General features: G+C 37.7%; 1 protein-coding gene across 3 annotated transcripts in view; it reads left to right on the top strand.

Annotated features, from left to right (window-relative positions):
* LOC125458394 (follistatin-related protein 5-like) overlaps positions 1-18,385 on the top strand; it is a 526,135-nt gene that overhangs the window by 487,125 nt on the left and 20,625 nt on the right. For 2 of the 3 annotated variants that reach the window (XM_048543646.2, XM_048543645.2), the window contains exons 10-12: positions 1,503-1,637; positions 11,280-11,306; positions 14,447-14,565. In XM_048543646.2, coding sequence (XP_048399603.1) covers positions 1,503-1,637; positions 11,280-11,306; positions 14,447-14,565 — 281 coding nt within the window. The remainder of the gene's footprint in view (positions 1-1,502; positions 1,638-11,279; positions 11,307-14,446; positions 14,566-18,385) is intronic. The other variant, XM_048543648.2, reaches the window with a different exon arrangement.

Below are 18,385 nucleotides of genomic sequence, written 5' to 3'. Positions count from 1 at the left end.
CCCCACACCTCCTTCCTCACTTCTCAGGGCCGGGTAAAGTCTCTGCAGTTTTGTAGCAAGCTATCACATGGAGCAACAAAATGCATCAGCAGATATAAATTGAGTCTGGCTTAAACATTTATATGCCACAAAAGAGTTTTCTTTTCTCAAACAGTGAGACAGCTTTCAAAAAAATCCAACCAGCACATCTGAATCTTGACTGGTCTATATTAGGAAAAATTCTGGAGTTCTCTAATTAATCTTTTTCATTTGTAATGCATTTCCTGGAAACAGTTTGGGAAACATGGGAGTATTAAAAATGCAGGCATTAGATTAACACAACTTGGTTGTAATTAATCATAATAACAGAATAAAGTTCAATGAAACAACAGCTTTAAAGTTTCATGTGTGAAACTCATCTGAAGGGCAGTTGTGTTATCCAGGTACTAGAGACTGTGTTCTTGAAAAAAGCATTGCACTACAGTGTGTTTGGTGGTACAATGCAGCAGTATTTTATCATTCAATGCATCAACAGCTTGGACATAGAAGTTCCCCAAGGTCAATAATTGTATCCCATGTTTTTGTGAGAAGAAGAAGAAGACACTTTAAATTTCAGATAGTGTACTTCCCAGTGGCTACTTCTTTAGTAAACTATAACCAAGGCACCCACCTATCCTTCACATTGTAGAAAATGTTGCAGAGAGAATCAGAGCAGCTAAATGAAAAAGAAAACGTATCTCTAAAGTGGTAGTAGTTACAAATGAATAATTTTTGATAATAATTGACTGAATTGTTTTAATGGATTAATGACTTCTGACAATGTAAGGAGCTGAATTAATATTGATTGACATGATCATTAACCCAACATGTTTCAGGTTCAGCTATGTATTGCAGTCAGCTTGTAACACTGGCATCAGCAAGTCCACTAAGCCTAGCATTCAATAAAGGCAGCACATCAACAAAGGACAGAAGTGAGAAAAGATAGAATGTCTAAAATGATTCCAATTGTTCTCCAACTAATTGATTGGCATTTAAATTGTGATCTCAATGTGAGACTGCCACATTTAAAGACAACCCCTTAATTTTAAAATTTTCATTCCTGAATTTCTGTCTGCCCTTCTGATCTGTGGAAATTTCTCCATACTTACAAACCTCCAAGATCTTTGCACTTATCCAATTTGAATGTTTTGCATCCCCAGTTTTCATTGTTCCACCACACAGCAATATTGTTTATATGAGTGTTAAATTCTGGAATTTTCTTCCTAAACCTCTCCATATTTCTACCTCTCTCCTCTTCTAGTACATAGATTAAAATCTATTTACTTTATCAAGTTTTCAGTCCCTGTCTCACTACTTTAATATTTCCATATGTGACTCGGTCTGCAATTTTGTTTGACCATTGCTCCCATGAGGTACCATGACAACATTAAATGGAAGCTATTGTTATGTCTAAGTCTCTCAACAATGACTGTTGCTAGTTAATTTGTTCTGTGCATTTTTGTTTGTGTTCTGTGTTTCTATAGCAAATGGAGGTGAAATTCACATTAACAGTGTGCGTTATGAAGATACAGGGGCGTACACTTGCATTGCAAAGAACGATGCAGGAGTTGATGAAGACATCTCGTCTCTTTTTGTTGAAGATTCAGCTCGAAAGACTCGTATGTTCAAAATGCATTAAAACACTTGTTAGTGAACTCTGAGCTAATTTGCTGTACAAAACAAGGTGGAAATAACACCAATTCTTGATCATATAGATTGTTACCATGAGGGAACTGAGTATTGTAATGTGTTAGAACACTTTTCAGTATTCTGGTAGAAAGTCTTCTGTCTCTGCCAACTGCTTGAAATGAATTTAGAAATGTTTCTGAGATCATGAATTGACAGGACCAACTGATACAAAATTAGAGTTGTCAGTCCCAATAGAAATAATTTATAGAGCTGATAGAGGACTAGCACAGCGGCATGTAGCACAGCTGCATTTGTAGAATTTCAAAGTCGATGGGATATGAGCATGTCAGACGAACCAACTCTACATGAAGATTTTTTTTCAAATTAGAAGTTAACAGGTTCAAGGAAATATGATCACTACCATTAATGTAGCAAATTAAGGAAAAGAAAGTCTTGTCAAACAAAAAGTCTAAAGTACCAAGTCTTAACTTCTGACTCCACGGGCACTCCTTATAGAGACTTGAATGATATGAGCAAAGGCAAAATTTGTGGCACCATCTGGAGAGGGTCCATCCTGATGTCAGGAGCAAGTCGCTTCATCTTTCATGTATCTGCAGAATGGTGTAGCAAGTTTCTCACCCGGCAGTAATGAGTTACCAATTAAACGTATTGTTGTTTGTTTATCAGCTTATTAATGCCACAACTTGCCTTAGTTATATTCAGAGAACATAAATCATATAAGCCCTACAGTGTGAAAACAGGCCCTGCAGCCCAACAAGTCCACACTGACCCTCAGAGCATCGCACCCAAACCAGCCCCCCATAATTCACACAACCCCGAGCACTATGGGTAATTTAGCATGGCCAACCCACCTAGCCTGCACATCCTTGGACTATGGGAGGAAACACACGTAAACACGGACAGAATGTGCAAACTCCACACAGACAGTCACCCAAGGGTGGAATTGAACCCGGGTCCCTGGTCCTGTGAGGTAACAGTGCTAACCACTGAGCCACTGTGCCATTTTGCCATCTTAACCTTGTACAGGCATTGGCCAGGGCTCTGGGCAGTTCTAATCCAGAAGTGTCTGGTTAGGTCACTGAAGGAGTTAGGCCACTGTCAGGTCAACGCAGAGAAGCTAAAGAGAAAGGGTGTTTCGGTCTGACCTGGGGTTGGGGGCCCTGCTACAGGAGGGAGACTCCAGAACCTATTCCTTGGGAAAGTGGATAACAATTCTGCAGTGGAGAGCAGCTGCATTTGTTGGGGAGCCAGTGGGAATATGGTAAAGCACAGCTGGGAGCAGTGTTCCAGGAATGGTCTTAGGTAAGACAGGGATAGAATTGGATGAAAGGGACACCATCGGAGTAGAGAGGGGTGTTTGATAAGATATAGCAAGAAACCTCACCGGACCTTGTAGGAAAAAACCCTCCCAAACCCAATGCAATAGACACTGAGCCATGAAAATGTAAGATTCAGACCATTACGTCACAACAGAGACTGCACTAAATGGAAAAGCAAGAAAAAAACAATGTCTAGCTGAGTGAGCAAAGCACAAAATGACAATGCAAGGCAGGGATGCAGTGGCCATCCAGGAAGGGGCAAAGTAAGTGAATGATGTTATTGTGAGAAAACAGCCCAGAGATGCAGCCTGGTCCAGCCCCTTAGCTGGGTTCATGACCCTGAATGCATGCTGCCCTTGCTGCAGCATTATTGCAATTGTTATTAGTACAACCTGAGATGCAGCAGTGAAGTGCTCAAGCTTCCTGCAAGTGGATCGGAGATGTGCCCTGAGGCTGGCATGTGGCAGTGCCTATGGAGTGTGCCCTGAAAAGTTGGTGCCTGGTATCCAGGTTGGAGGTCATTCAGAGTAAATGGTGAGCTGGATCTGCCAGGTGATGACTGTGGTTTCCATGTCAAGTTTTCTCAATGTCTAATATGTTCACTGAGATTGTTCAGAATGATGAGGTGTGTTGGGCTGTCAATGAGGTATTTGACCAGCAATGATTCTCTGTAACTGCCAACAGCTGCTAATGAGTAAGGAACCTACCAGACTGCCTCTGAAAAGCATGAAAGATGGAGCAAGGTGCTCCTAACATTGAGACGGGCCGCAGCAAACACTGATTCTACCACAAGTTCATAGAAAACTTTGAAACATTGAGGAAAGGAGCTGAAGCAGGCCATTTGGCCCTTCAAACCTGTTATGCTAATCAATATGATCATGGCTAATCATCTAAGCCAGTATCCTGTTCCTGCTTTCTCCCCATACCTTTTGAACCCTTTGGCTCGAGGAACTATATCTATCTCCTTCTTGAAAATATTCTGTGTTTTAGCCTCAACCAGCAGGAAATTCCACAGGCTCATCACTGCCTGGGTGAAAAATGATCCTCCTTATCTCAGTCCTAATTGCTGATCCTCTATCCTTAAACTGTGACCGCTGGTTCTGGACTGTTGGTCATTGGGAACATCCATCCTGCATTTGCCATGTTGAGTCCTATTAGAACTTTATAGTTTTCTGCCATATCCCCCCCTTATTCTTCTAAACTCCCTTGAATATTAGATTACCTACAGTGTGGAAACAGGCCCTTCAGCCCAACAAGTCCACACTGCCCCTTGAAGCATCCCACCCAGACCCATCCCCCATAACCCACATGCCCCTGAACACTATGGGCAATTTAGCATGGCCGATCCACCAAACCTGCACATCTTTGGACTGTGGGAGGAAACCGGAGCACCCGGAGGAAACCCACGCGTATAGTCCTAACTGATCCAGGCTCTCTTCATAATTCAGTCCTACCATCCAGGAATTACCCTGGTAAACCTTTGTTGCATTCCCACCATAGCGAGAACATATTTTCTCAAAGAAGACCAAAACTGTGCACAGTACTCCAAATGTAGTCTCACAGAGGCCAATGCAACCACAGCAAAACATCCCTGCTCCCTACTCGAATCCTCTTACTACAGAGGACACATACTGTTTATCTTCTTCACTACTAAATGCTTACTTTCAGTGACTGGTGTACGAGCCAACTAGCATGTAGCACTCCCTAGTAAGGTAAACAGGTGGATTAGTGGCAGAAGGGCCACCTGGCTTTAAAAAAAACTCCTACCAAATCCAAAATTGAGGGTTGATATCAAGGTGACAATGAGCATCGTGGCAATCCCACATGGCGTGTGGAAAATGTTAGTTGTCTCAATGAAGTCCCAACCTTTGTAGTATATTTTATATAAACTAACATTTAGGGTCAGCGACCATATCATACTGGCAGTGGTGTTTGATCCAAGAAATCACATTGTTATGACAACAAGTAGCATTAAAAACTAAGGCTGACAGCTCTTTAGTGAGTGATAGACAGTACTGAAATAGGGCAGCTGGGAAAAGAATTTCTGAGTTCAGAGATGTTGTTACAACTACAACCAAAATTAGTGCTACAACCCAATTGATGCACAACAATCTCGAGAGAATATTATGTGAGTACTGTCTCTTTAAATAAAGGCCACGACTGGGCTAACTTAAAAAAAAGGAACTTTACAAGTGTTAAAGAGCAGATCCCATTTAATAAAGTACAGAAAGGAAGTACCAATAATTCTGCTTTCTATAAAAAGCCTCAGCTGCTCCCAGTCATCAGATTTCACCATCTTGCTCTTTAAAATGGTGCACAAACAAGCAAAAAAAATGTGTGCATGAAGTCATCACCTCTTTTTGATATGAATACCACCTATAGACACAAGCTACTACTTTTAAAGTAGTAATAAAAAAAAGAAAAGCCACACCAATTTGTTTGGAAAAAGAACAGAAGATGCATTACATTACTCTGCAGATTTTTATGCTGGCATTTTAAAGAGTTTGGCAAAGAATGAAAGCAAGTATCTGGCATGGATTGGCAAACCACTGACAGAGCATTAGGATTAAACTTCACTTCCTAGGCCTACGCACAACTTCTAAAGAAAGACAAACTATCAAACTCCTTAAATAAAAACAGAAACAGCTGGAGAAACTCAACAGATCTGGCAGCAACTGTGAAGAGAGAAGCAGAGTTCATGTTTCAAATCCAATTTAATAATTTTTTGGACCTTCAGGATTTATTCGACCATTTCTGTTTTTATTTCAGATTATGTATTTCAGTGAAATTTCTTATAGTTTTGGGAAAAGAAGAATTTAGAAGAGTTAAATCCTTTATTATTTCTAATGATGACTGTAAAGATCCTGACAAAACTTTCCCAATTTTAGTAGACCAGCTTAAGTTTGAGTCATCAGCTGGGTAAAATATTTGATTAATTTGTTGGCAGGTGTTGATGCAAAAGTACACAATGGAATTTCATCAACAGTAATTTAGCTGAAAGGCCAATGGAACAGGTTATTTTCTCTCCACCTAGTAAATCCTTCAGAAAGGCACTTCTGAAGAATTTAATGTATTGCTAGAAGAAGGATGCACAATTGAAGCAAATGTGGCTGCGTAGCAACATCTTCAAGTGTTTTACTCTACGAAAAATATTTTGCCCATCAACAGCTTCAACAAAGCATCCAGATCTTGTATGCAATGTGGCTTGTCTCACATTTCATGACATCTACGATAACCCCATTGCCCTGCACATATCCCATATCCTTCTCAACCTTTCCTATCCATATATTCATCCAAATGTCTTTTAAATGTTATTATTGTACCCACCTCAACCACTTCCTCTGGCAGCTCATTCCATACACCTACCACCCTCTGTGTTAAAAAGTTGCCCCTCCAGTTCCCATGTATTCTTCCCCCTCTTCCCTTAAACTGATGCCCTCAAGTCCTCAATTCCCCAACCCTGGGAAAAAGACTGAGTGCATTCACCCTATCCATGCCTCTCATGATCTTATACACTTCTATGAGATCCCCCCTCAGTCTCCTACACGCTAAAGAAAAAAGTCCCAGCTTGCCCAACCTCTCCATAAATCTCAGTCCCTTGAGCCCTGGCAACATCCTTGTAAATTTCTACTGCACTCTTTCCAGTTTAATAACATCCTTCCCGTGGTAAGGTAATTAAAACTGAACACAGTATTCCAAGTGCACCCTCACCAATGTCCTGTACAACTGCAACATAACTTCCCAACTTCTATACTCAGTGCCCTAACTGATAAGGCCAGTGCGCCAAAAGCCTTCACCACCCTGTCTACCTGTGACTCCACTTTCAGAAAACTGTGCACCTGAACTCCAAGATCCCTCTGTTCTACTACACACCATAAGACCCTACCACTCACCATTAAACTCCTACCTTGATTTGACTTCCCAAAATGCAACACCTCATACTTAGCTATATTAAACCCCATTTGCCATTTTTCAGCCGTCTTCCCCTGCTGATATTCTGCAAGTGCAGAATATATTCAACCACAATCTGTAACCTCATGACTTTGCATTTCCCCACAGAATTATGCAGAAAGGAATGCCAGAAGCAGCATCAGGCATCCCTAAAAATGAAGTGTCAGCCTGGAGAAATTATGACAAAAGATTTATTGTGTGTAAAAGCACTGAAAGCAGCATGCAATATGTAGGAATAAATCATTTCACACCTAACAGACAGGATCTACGCTCTGCAATCCTGTCATCAATGGTGTTGGACAATTAAACAACTAACTGGAGGTCCACAAATATCCCTGTCCTCATTGATGGTGGAGTCCAGTGCATCAGTGCACAAGACAAGGTATTTGCATCCATCTTCAGCCAGAAATAATGAATGGATGATTCATCCCAACCTCCTCCTACTGCCTCCGACATCACACATGTCAATGTTTAACTAATTTAGTTCACCATGCAAGATATCAAGGACAATAAGGGATGGACAAAAAATGGTAGCCTAGCCAGCAGTGACAAATCCCATCAAGGACTTTTTCTTTTAAATCTGATTTTTTTCCTCTAGTTCTTCCCTCACTGACCAAACCTTTGGTGACATTTCCTAACACTTGTTCCTTGAGCTCAATCTTTTTTTCTCTAATTACACCTCTTTGATGTGCTTTAGGACATCTTTGCACATTTATGATGTTTTATAACTTCATTTTGTTGTTAATATTAAATTGAGTAATTCAATTGAGTTAACACTCATCCAGTTGGTCAGGTGCTACATTAACAACTTACCAGGTCTGCAGAAGGTTCTAATAAATAGAGCTAACATTTTTCTAAATACGTGAGAAAATGTAGAAAAACGGAAATTCTGAGCTTATAATTAAAACAAAGTGCCAATTATGTTTTTATATATTAGCACAGCTCTGTACATTACTTTTGTGTTCCTGCTGAATGTTATGCCTCCAGGCTTTTCATTTAACTTTGGCTGCAGTAGAATTTAACTAAAGAATGTTTTATGAGATAAATTATTATGTGGCTTATAGCTTCCTCGTGGTAAATTGCAATTGCTTTTTTTTCACACCCTTAATTTTGTCTCAATTAAAATTTACATTTTTTTAGGCAGTTGCTGGGAGAATGCCACTGAAAGGCAGGAAAGTGCGCAAGGAAGGGCATCCAAAATTTTAGATTCTTAAATGTCTAAAACGTACAGACTAAAATAAAACAACATAGGATCAATGTGACTCTCATAATATCAAAGAGAACCTAGCTGGTTACAGAAACTATAAAGAAGAACTGAAAATGGGTAGCAATAAAAATGAGAATATATTAGTGGATAACTTAAAAAGGATCACAGAAATATTTTATATACATAAATTCATAAAACATACAGTCAGAGAAAAGATGGATCAATTCAGCACCAAACAGGAATTTTTCTAGGGGAGGCAGAAGACATGGCTGAGATAGTAAATAAGTAATGCATCAATAAAAGGACAACGTAGGTCTACCTACAGTATGTGGACTGCAACTATTCAAGAATGCAGCTCTCCACTTCCTTCTCAAAGGCAAATAGGGACGGCAATAAATGCTCACTTCCCATGAGTGAATAATAAAAATTGTAGAGCATATTGCCAATGGCATCATAAAAGAGGATGTGCTTAAATGGTCTCAGAGATAGTAGGAACTGCCGATGCTGGAGAATCCGGATAACACGGTGTAAAGCTGGATGAACACAGCGGGCCAAGCAGCATCAGAGGAGCAGGAAAGCTTGACATTTTGGGTCGGCACCCCTGCTCCTCTAATGCTGCTTGGCCCGTTGTGTTCATCCAGCTTCACACCGTGTTATCTGCGCTAAAATGGTGTTGCCTAGATGTTAGCATTAGAATGACTGTTCTATTTTACATATAATGATGTGGACATGGGTATGCAGGTCAAAATTTCAAAGTTTTCAATTGTCACAGACATCAAAAATGTAGGATGATTTTGATAGTCATCAGTAGGACGTAAACAAATTGGTGAAATATGCAGACATTCAAGAGTTAAGTGTGGAGAAATTTGAAATCATGCATTGATAAAATGAGGAGAAGCAGAAATATGACTAGATGTTACGCTATGAAAGGGAATATAGGTTCAGAGTAAGCAGTGAGTGTTATGAACACAAAATCTAGAAGATATTGGGAAAAGAAGGCTATTAGCAAATCGATGGTTTTATACTGCTAAAGTTCCAGCTGTAGTTTTCATCAAATTTGAGACTACTTAGAAAGGATGCTAATGCCTCAGATAGAATGTAGAGATTTACAGAAGAGATGCCTGTACTGTGTGTGTAGAATTTCAGTTTCCTGGAAGAATTAGAAAAGCTGGAGTTATTCTCAGATGAAAGTAGGTGAAGGGGAAATATTCAAAATTAGAATATGACAAAGAGCCAGTAACCAGAGATTAAAGATTTAAGGTAGTTGACTCTCTTGAAGAGCCGACATTGAACATTGGGTTGAATGACCATCTGTGCTGCAGCATTCAATGATATAGTGAATGGTGGAATTCATGTGATACATTTTTGTTGCAAGAGGGAACATCTAAGGTTATTGAACAACTTCAACGAGCAGAGAAAGGAGACTTCCATTCCATCAGCCTGGGTTCAATTTCAACTTAGGTTCCAGTGTGATGGGCTAGAGTGTATTACCCAGTTCTTTCCAATTTTCATGCGTATTTAGTTATTTGCTTTACATCGTTAAAAATGTTCCATCTTCATGGAAATACATTTCACAAACTTTAGAAAGGGCCAAAGAAAACTGTATCATTTTCATAATCATGTCATCACAAATAGTGACACAATATGTTTCAATGTGATTCATGTTATCGTGCCTTTAGACCAAAATAAGACCAGATCTTCATGAAGGTGATATCTCTTTTTGTAAAATAATTAATATTTCTATTTCTTCACATCTTCTAAGTTTTCTTCCTGTGGTGTTTCCTCACAGTCTGATAATCCAGCAAATATATAACTTTGAAGATTGACAGTGGCTCCAACAGTCTGAAACTAGACTTCAAACTCCAAGGCAGTCTATTTATTATCCTCTGGCTGAACATTTCATTTCCAATAAAGTCAAAAGAATATGACCAACAAAAGTCAATTACCTGAAGCTTTATGGCAATTTTATATTAATACTGTGAACATTTTGAGAATGATTTAAAAGGCTTTAATTTCACTGGAGTTGTGAATAATTCAGTAGCACATCTTGAAGCGCTGGAATGAATTATGACCTTTAAATCACCTTTGCCTTTTTTTTAAACAACATACAATAAAAACATCATGGGTAGTTTCTTCATTGGGAGAAAGGTTGTACCTGGGTAGTTTTCTGTCCATTTTGTTTACTCAGTAGTGGCGGATTTGTGATTCAGTAGTAAAGTTAGATTTGTATTTATCTTATCTTTTAGAAATGCCAAGTTCCTCTAAGTGCTTTGCATCCGCTAAAGTTATTTTGGTACAATCACTGTGGTGATGTAGGATTTCAGTTTGGTAACTATCAGCAGTTTTAGATGGAAGTAAAGTATTGCAATTATAATTTTTTTTAAAAAAGTTAATGAATATGTACGTTGTTACTTTCACTTATTGTAACGAGTATATAAATAGGCTTGTTGCTTCAGAGGAATCTATTATTTGGGACTTCCTGATTTTCTTAGCTACTGAATGACACATTTTTTCAGATCAGACCCTGTGCATCACAGACCAACTCTATTTACACTTCAAACTCCATTCACACTATTGTGAACCAGGAGTTTATCGGGAGCCATGTGAATGTAACCCAAGAAATGAAACAATTTAGTGACACCTAACTGGCGATATGCAGCACCTCTTTTCCCAAAGCTTATAATTAAAGTATGACTCAACATGCACGCTTTCCTTTCAGATACATTTGATAAAAAGTAGTGTAATAACATTAGTTCAAATAAAATAGACTTAAGACACTATAGTGAGCAATGCTGTTAAAAACAGGCAACTCCCAAGATAAGCAGCTTTGGAGGAAGAGTTGCCCCCATGATCATTTTTGATGTCTCAATCCAGTTCAAAAGAATATTAGTGGACAACAAGGATCTCACTTCCATTTCCACCTTTCCCCTCAAATCTATGGAAGATAAGAGGAGAATTAAAGAATTTGAGAAAGGGGTTACAAACAATATTAAATGTATTTATGTTTAAAAGTAGTTTTTTTTAAAATGATGTATATGAACAGCTTTTGCGTGTGTGAATTAAGTAAAATTTTTGACATATTTTTCCCTTCTTTTAAATCATTTTCTGGCTTTCTCCAATCTCTGATGCTGCAGTTGCAAACATACTGTGGCGAGAGGAAGGTACTGCAGTGCATTGTTGGTTGTTGTGATCATGTGCTTGTCCACTATTTGTAACACAATTTATTACTTCCAATAACAGGTCCTTCTCCGTACTGTGCCTCTAAGTCTAATATTCCCACTTCCTCTCAGGCAGGCTGCATCTTTTGAGAGCATCATCCCAATTTCATCCCAATCTTTTCAGAGTATATACAAAGAAATTCTACGTTATCTTGAGTCTGCTAACAATGGAACACTTTCCAAGAGAGTACTTATGATCCACAGACAGCAAATAAAATCATCAAACCATTCTTTGTCTGTCTATACATGATAATTGGATATTGTTACATTATAATTAAGTTCACGCAGCTTTTTCAAAGGAAGTGCAACACATGTTTTTAACATATTACTATGTAAGAGTCTTGTGGCTTATTAGGTAGCATCCCTGCTTCTGAGTCAGATGCTTAATGTTCAAATCTCATTCCGCTACTTGTTGGCTGCAGAAAAACAGCCTAATGATGGGCCCCCATAGTCTGACATCTTTCCAACTATCCCCCAAAAGGGAAAACATTTCTATTAAAGAAACATGATTATGTACAATTGATACAGGAATTAGTTCCACTCTTACTAATATCATTGTGTGCTTGCAGATGAACTAAAGGTTTGCCAATTTTTTTAGTAATAGTTTCCATTTAATTCAAAGCCTTTAGAGCTTAGAATGTCCGTATCTTGTTCGCAGTCGGAATAGTGTTGCAGGCATCTCCATTTATCTCCTAATACAACAAAAATAGAGAAAATAGAAATAAATATTTAACTTCCAATTGTGGTCCCTGATCTTTACTGTTAACTGATCTCACCCAGAGTTGGAACAGGGCTGTACAATAGTTCAATGGCCCAAAATATTGAAGAAAATAAAATCAATCAGGGTTTCCAATTCGTCTCACCAACCAGTGTTGTCCTTAGGCAAGTAAATGGAAGTATGGGACAAATTGATGGTAGTATCATTCTCATACAAAAGAATGTGTCAGCTTGGCATACCTAAAAAAAACTTACTAATATTAGTAACCCTGGATTTTCTTTCCTCACCACATATCTAAAGAGAAAACAACCACTTGTTAGATTCTGACTGCCATCATGGATGAGATCAGCTAACTATATGCCTTGTAAATCAGGGGATGTAAATGATTTGCACTTAATTATTTCTGTCCCATTGCATCTTAAACTCTTCAAAGAGTTTCATTGGAATTCCAAATTTCCTGATCACTGCGGCAATCACTTAATGATTTTGCTTTTTGATAAAGTGCAAGAGAAATTGGCTGATGGTTTATTTGTCAAAGTCAGAGGATCAACAATCCATTCTAGACACCTGTCACTTACCTCTTAATAAATTATTGTGGAAAACAAGCCTCTGAAAAAAATTTAATTCACTTCATAGAAAATGTTAATTTTTGAGTTTCCTTGCTACATAGACATTAAAGATGTAGTAAATTTACAGTTTATTGAAAGTGCAAGATGTTCTTAAGGAAATGTTGATTAAAAATTTTCTAATGAAAAAAGAGTCACATGAGTTTTTGTAATTAACAATAAGCAACAGAAAAGTACTATAATTATGCAGTTAATAAATATATAATTATCTGAATTTGTTATGCAATGTTACAGCTTAGTTATATTATGTGACAGTAAATATATATTGCATAATCCATTGATTACATAAAATCAGATTATATTAACAGTAATAATTCCACAAATATATATGAATCATTAGAGTTCTGAATTCCAATATCTAGTACATATGTTTATTGCATATACCTATATATATATATATAATATTGATTTCATATTATAACATGTAATATATTCACAATACTATATATTATAATATATAACAAATATATATTATTTGGACAGTACAAGTTATATGCATAATTTAGTATTAATCTACTCATAATACCTTACATCTTCAAATAGTATGATCAATTTATAAGCAATATAATTTTTTGGTTTGCAACTAACTAACTTTGATAAATAAACCTTTTTCTTCACCTTCCCTAATGAAAGATAAATTACAAAATTAAGTTTAAACTGTTAAAGATTAAAAACATTAGTATCAGAATAATGCCTTCTGGCTGTCAAGCAAGCAGTCATTCATTCTGTGTAATACAGGGAGTACTCCAGCTTTAGTCCTAACTAAAGGTCAGTATTTGGTCACCTGTGTTATATACAGCCAACTGAGTAATGTCACAATAAGCAGGAGCGGCCAACACTGCAGCTGCTAACTCTTAGCAACTCTTCTATTAAATTATTTAATTGAACCATTATTTCACACATTATTCATAAATTTGCTTGTATCTGATTACATCCTATTATTTGTCCAAATTTCAGGAAACAAATCTTCAAATTAGAAAGCCTGCCTTCATGCTAAACAGTCCTCATAGAACTGCCTTATGCAATTTAAGTCTGCCATTGCAGAGTTGTATGTGATAGAACTACAAAGCTGAAACTTTGATTTGGAGGTCAGAAAGTTTGTGCTACAGTGTGCAGAGCTTTCTATCCACCACAGCATGTGTACACACTTGTGGGTAACAGGCCAGAAATGCTGAACTCTGCAACTCCATTAACAAAACTACTCCCAATTCATGCAGCACTAGATCATCAGAAAAATTCCTCAGAATATGTAATGAAGAAGTAAGCAATAATATATCTAATACATGTATTATGAACTATAATGTTAATGTAGATTTGTAAAAATATTTTATGCATACATTGTTAAAACTGTAAAAAAGATTAAACTATGAGATGCTCAAGATGATAAACTCAATGTTGTTAAAGCCTGTCTTGAGGTATTGTGGGTATTAATGTTATGCTTTGAGAATGCACTGATGGAAAATGACCCAATCACATTTTCTCACAAATTCACTGTATGCAGTTGTTTTAATGCCTTTCTGATGCCAAGTGAGACTTGCCATAGAAAGCTGTTAAAGTGACAAAAACATCTCCACGATTTCCTTTTTCTTTGGAGGTTGCATTTTTTGAGTCTTCAACATTGCTTTTCCCTTTTTTTTCCCCACTGATTTCAAGTGTTTTAAAATTTAAACAATAATATTTCTAAAATGTCTAAATACAGAATGTGCAAATGAAACATTTTTTTGTGTTTTGTCTTCAAGGACTTAGTGTTGGAAATATGTTCTATATATTCTCTGACGATGGAATCACAATAATTCAGCCCACAGGATGTGAGATTCAAAGACAGATCAGAGCCAATGACAGGATCCTTGCAAGCTTTGTAAGTTGCAAATATTTCTACATTTTTTTTCCCTTTTAACAAATGTTTCCACATTGCTTTGAGTGTGCTGCTAGTACACTCCATGTCATTTAAATGTTTGGCTTTAATGACTCATTTTTGCAAGCCATTTTCAAAGTCCTGTCATAAGCTTGCATCAGTCTATGTGCCGCTTGATTTCCTGATCACCTAAAAGAGCCTGTAAATAGTGTGATTATCTCTGACAGTGTGCCTGTGCCATTTAAATTACACCTGACCATAAAAATTGATCAGGCCTCCCCCCAGAATTAGCCTTTCGTCATTTGCATCATACTTAGCTTGTATTCGATTATCTATCAGTGTATTCTTCCAATGCAAATTGGCACTGTAAGGTTCAAAGCAAAGGATGTTGTATATTAGGAATAGTAGGAACTGCAGATGCTGGAGAATCTGAGATAACAAAGTGTGAAGCTGGATGAACACAGCAGGCCAAGCAGCATCAGAGGAGCAGGAAGGCTGACATTTCAAGCCTAGACCCTTCTTCAGAAAAATGTATATTAATCAGGCTTCTGTCTCATCTCTTGCTGCTATACTTTGCAAGGGTCTTACAGGCAAGTCATATGAACACAAGGCATATTTGGGAACATGAGACTGGGACATCATAGCTATTACATGAACAATGCTGAGGGACGAACAGGGCTGGCGTCTCAATGTTCCAGGTTTTAGATGCGATAGGAAGGATAGAAAGGGAGGTAAGAGATTGGGGAAGTGGCATTTTTGATTAAGGAAAACATTACTGCTGCACTTAGGATGTTTCTGAAGAATCATGCAGTGAAATTACATGGATGGAACTCCAAAATAAGAAGGGCATGATCACCTTGATGGGATTGTACTATAGGACCCAATAGCCAGAATTAAATTGAGGAACAAATATGTAGAGAGATCTCAGATAAGTGTAAGAATAATAAGGTTGAAACAGGAGGAGATTTTAACTTTTCAAACCGAGACTGGGAGTGTCAAGGTGTTAGGGGCTTAAGGTGAGGAGTTTGTTAAATGTGTTCAAGAATTTTTTTTTATCAATATGTAAATGTATCCATTAGAAAAGGAGCATAACTTGACCTTCTCTTGAGAAATAGGGCAGGGCAAGTGACCAAAGTGTTAGTGGAGGAGCACTTTGGGACCAGTAATCATAATTCTGTTGGTTTTAAAGCAGTTATAGAAAAAGATAGCCTGTGCATAAAAATTAAAGTTCTTAATTAGAGTAAGGCAAATTTTGATTGCATGAAACAGGAACTTTCAAAACTTGACTGGAGTTGACTGTTCACAGATAAATGGACAACTGGCAAGTGGGAAGTTTTCAAAAGTGAGATAACAAGATTTCAGCAGCATTATATTAATGTTAGAGTGAAGAGTAAGGCTATCAGAGTAGGGAACAATGGATGAATAAAGCATTGAGGTTCTCGTCAAGAATAAGGAGTCATATAATATGTATAGACAACTGATATCAAGTGAATCTCTTGAAGAGTATAAGGAGTTTAGGGGGATTCTTAACAGGGAAATCAGGAGGGCAAAAAGGGCATATGAGGTAGCCTTGGCAGGATAAGACTAAGGATAGTCCAATGAGATTTTATAAGTACATTAAAAGCAAAAGAGTAATTAGGGAGAGAATTGGGCTTCTTAAAGATCAATGAAGTTGTCTATGTGTGGAACCACAAGAGATTGGAGAGATACTAAATGGATATTTCTCATCAGTTTTTACTGTGGAGAAAGAAATGGGGGAAGAGAACTTGGTAAAAATAAATTGAAAACAGTTCACATCACTGAAGAGGAAGTGCTGGAAGTTTTAAAAAACACAAAGATGGATAAATCTTCCAGAACATTGTTGAAAATTGGGGAAGAAATTGCAGGGACCTTAGCGAGATATTTGTGTCATCTACAGCAATTGGTAAGGGGCCGGAGGACTGGAGGGTGGCTAATGTTATTTAATAAAGGCCATAAGGAGAAGCCTGGAAATGATAGACCTACGAGTTTGACATCAGGGGTGGGTAAGTTTTTGTAGGGGGTTCTGCAAGATAGGATTTACATGCATTTGGAGAGGCAAGGACTGATTAGAAATAGTCAGCATGTTTTTGCATGTGTAAAGTTGTGTCTCACAAACTTTACTGAGTGTTTTGAGGACGTAACCCTAAGTGATTGAGGGCAGAGCAATAGATGTTGTCTACTTTAGTAAAGCCTTCCATATGGTTGACTAATTAGTAAAGGTAGAGCGCATGGGATTCATAGACAGCTTGCCAACTGGATACTAAATGGTGTAATGGTAGGAGACAGAGGGTGGTGGTGGAAAGGTGTTTTTTCAGATTGGAGGCCTGTGACCACTTGTGTTCCTCAGGGATTGGTGCTGGGTTCACTTTTGTTTGTCATTTATATAAACATATGGGTGAGAATAAAGGAAGTATGATGTGTAGGCTTGTGGATGAGACTAAAATTGGTGGTATAGTCGACAGTGAAGAAGATTATCTAAGATTACTAAAGGATATTGATCAATTGGGCCAATGGGCTGAGTGAGGAGTGGCAGTTGGGGTTTAACTTGGATAAATGCGAGGCATTCCACTTTGGTAAAACAAATAAGTTCAGGACTCATACAGTTAATGGTCGAGCCCTGGGTAGTGTTGTTGAACAGGCCTATGGGTTCAGGAACATAGTTCTTTGAAACTTACATCACAGGTAGACAGGCATTTAGTGTAAGATAAATGTTAGATTATGACAGGCTGGAGACACTTTAAAATTAGGATTTTACAGAGAGGGTTCCACACAGAGGGTTGTTTGTATGTGGAATGAACTGATAGATGAGATGGTAGATGCAGGTACAGTTACAATATTTAAAGACATTTGGATAGATACATGAACAAGAAAGGTTTAGAGAGATGTGGGCCAAATGCAGGCAATTGGGACTAATTTAGTTCGGGAAACTTGGTGAGCATGGACAAGTTGGACTGAAGGGTCTGTTTCCATGCTGTATGACTCTCTGACTCTATAAAACCTGAAACATAGATCTCAATCTTGTAAAATCCTAATTTTAAAGTGTCTCCAACCTGTTTTAATCTGACATTTATCTCATACTAAGACAGTGATGTAATGATGGGATATCAGTAATCTTAACCCTATCAAGCAACAGAAGAATGGGTTTCCGAACATATGAATAGGAATATCACTCATTGCCTTATCCATGCACCTCCTAATGCCTGATTTTATAAAAACTGGAAACAATCTAATTTGACTTTCTGTTAGAATAGAAAGAAGGAGATCCGCAATAAAGCATGATTAATATATTACGTTGTTCGCAAAATTCCATTTTAGTTTTGAAAGTTTCATTTTTTCTAATTTACTGATCTCTCCTTTAAGGTGGCAAACCATCTTTGAGTATAATTTAATGGGTAGACGTACCTTTGTCAAATGGTCATTCTGCATGTCTGAACCTGCATGGTGGCAGTGAAACATTTGACCATGGTAGACTTCACAGCAAGATTGTTAATGTTCCCTCAGATAATATCCACACACATCTATTTCCAGCAGAATGAATAATCCTGGATTTTTTTTTCTCGTCAACTACCTGAAAACAAAATTCCCACTTGTTAGATTCTGACTGCCAACATGGATGAGATCAGCTAACTATGTAGATTGTAAATCAGGAGATGGTTGTACTCATAAATGTTTTGTGCTTAATTATTTGTGTCCTGTTGCACCTTAAGTTCTTCAAGGGATTTCATTGGAATTCCAAATTTCCTGATCACTGTGACAATCATTTAATGATTTTGCTTTAATGATGAGAAATTGTCTGATGTTT

This window comes from Stegostoma tigrinum, chromosome 13, assembly GCF_030684315.1.
Source record: "Stegostoma tigrinum isolate sSteTig4 chromosome 13, sSteTig4.hap1, whole genome shotgun sequence".
NCBI classification, from domain to species: Eukaryota; Metazoa; Chordata; class Chondrichthyes; order Orectolobiformes; family Stegostomatidae; genus Stegostoma; species Stegostoma tigrinum.
The sequence above is the reverse complement of the archived record's forward strand: the minus strand, read 5'-3'. Positions and strand labels throughout refer to the sequence as shown.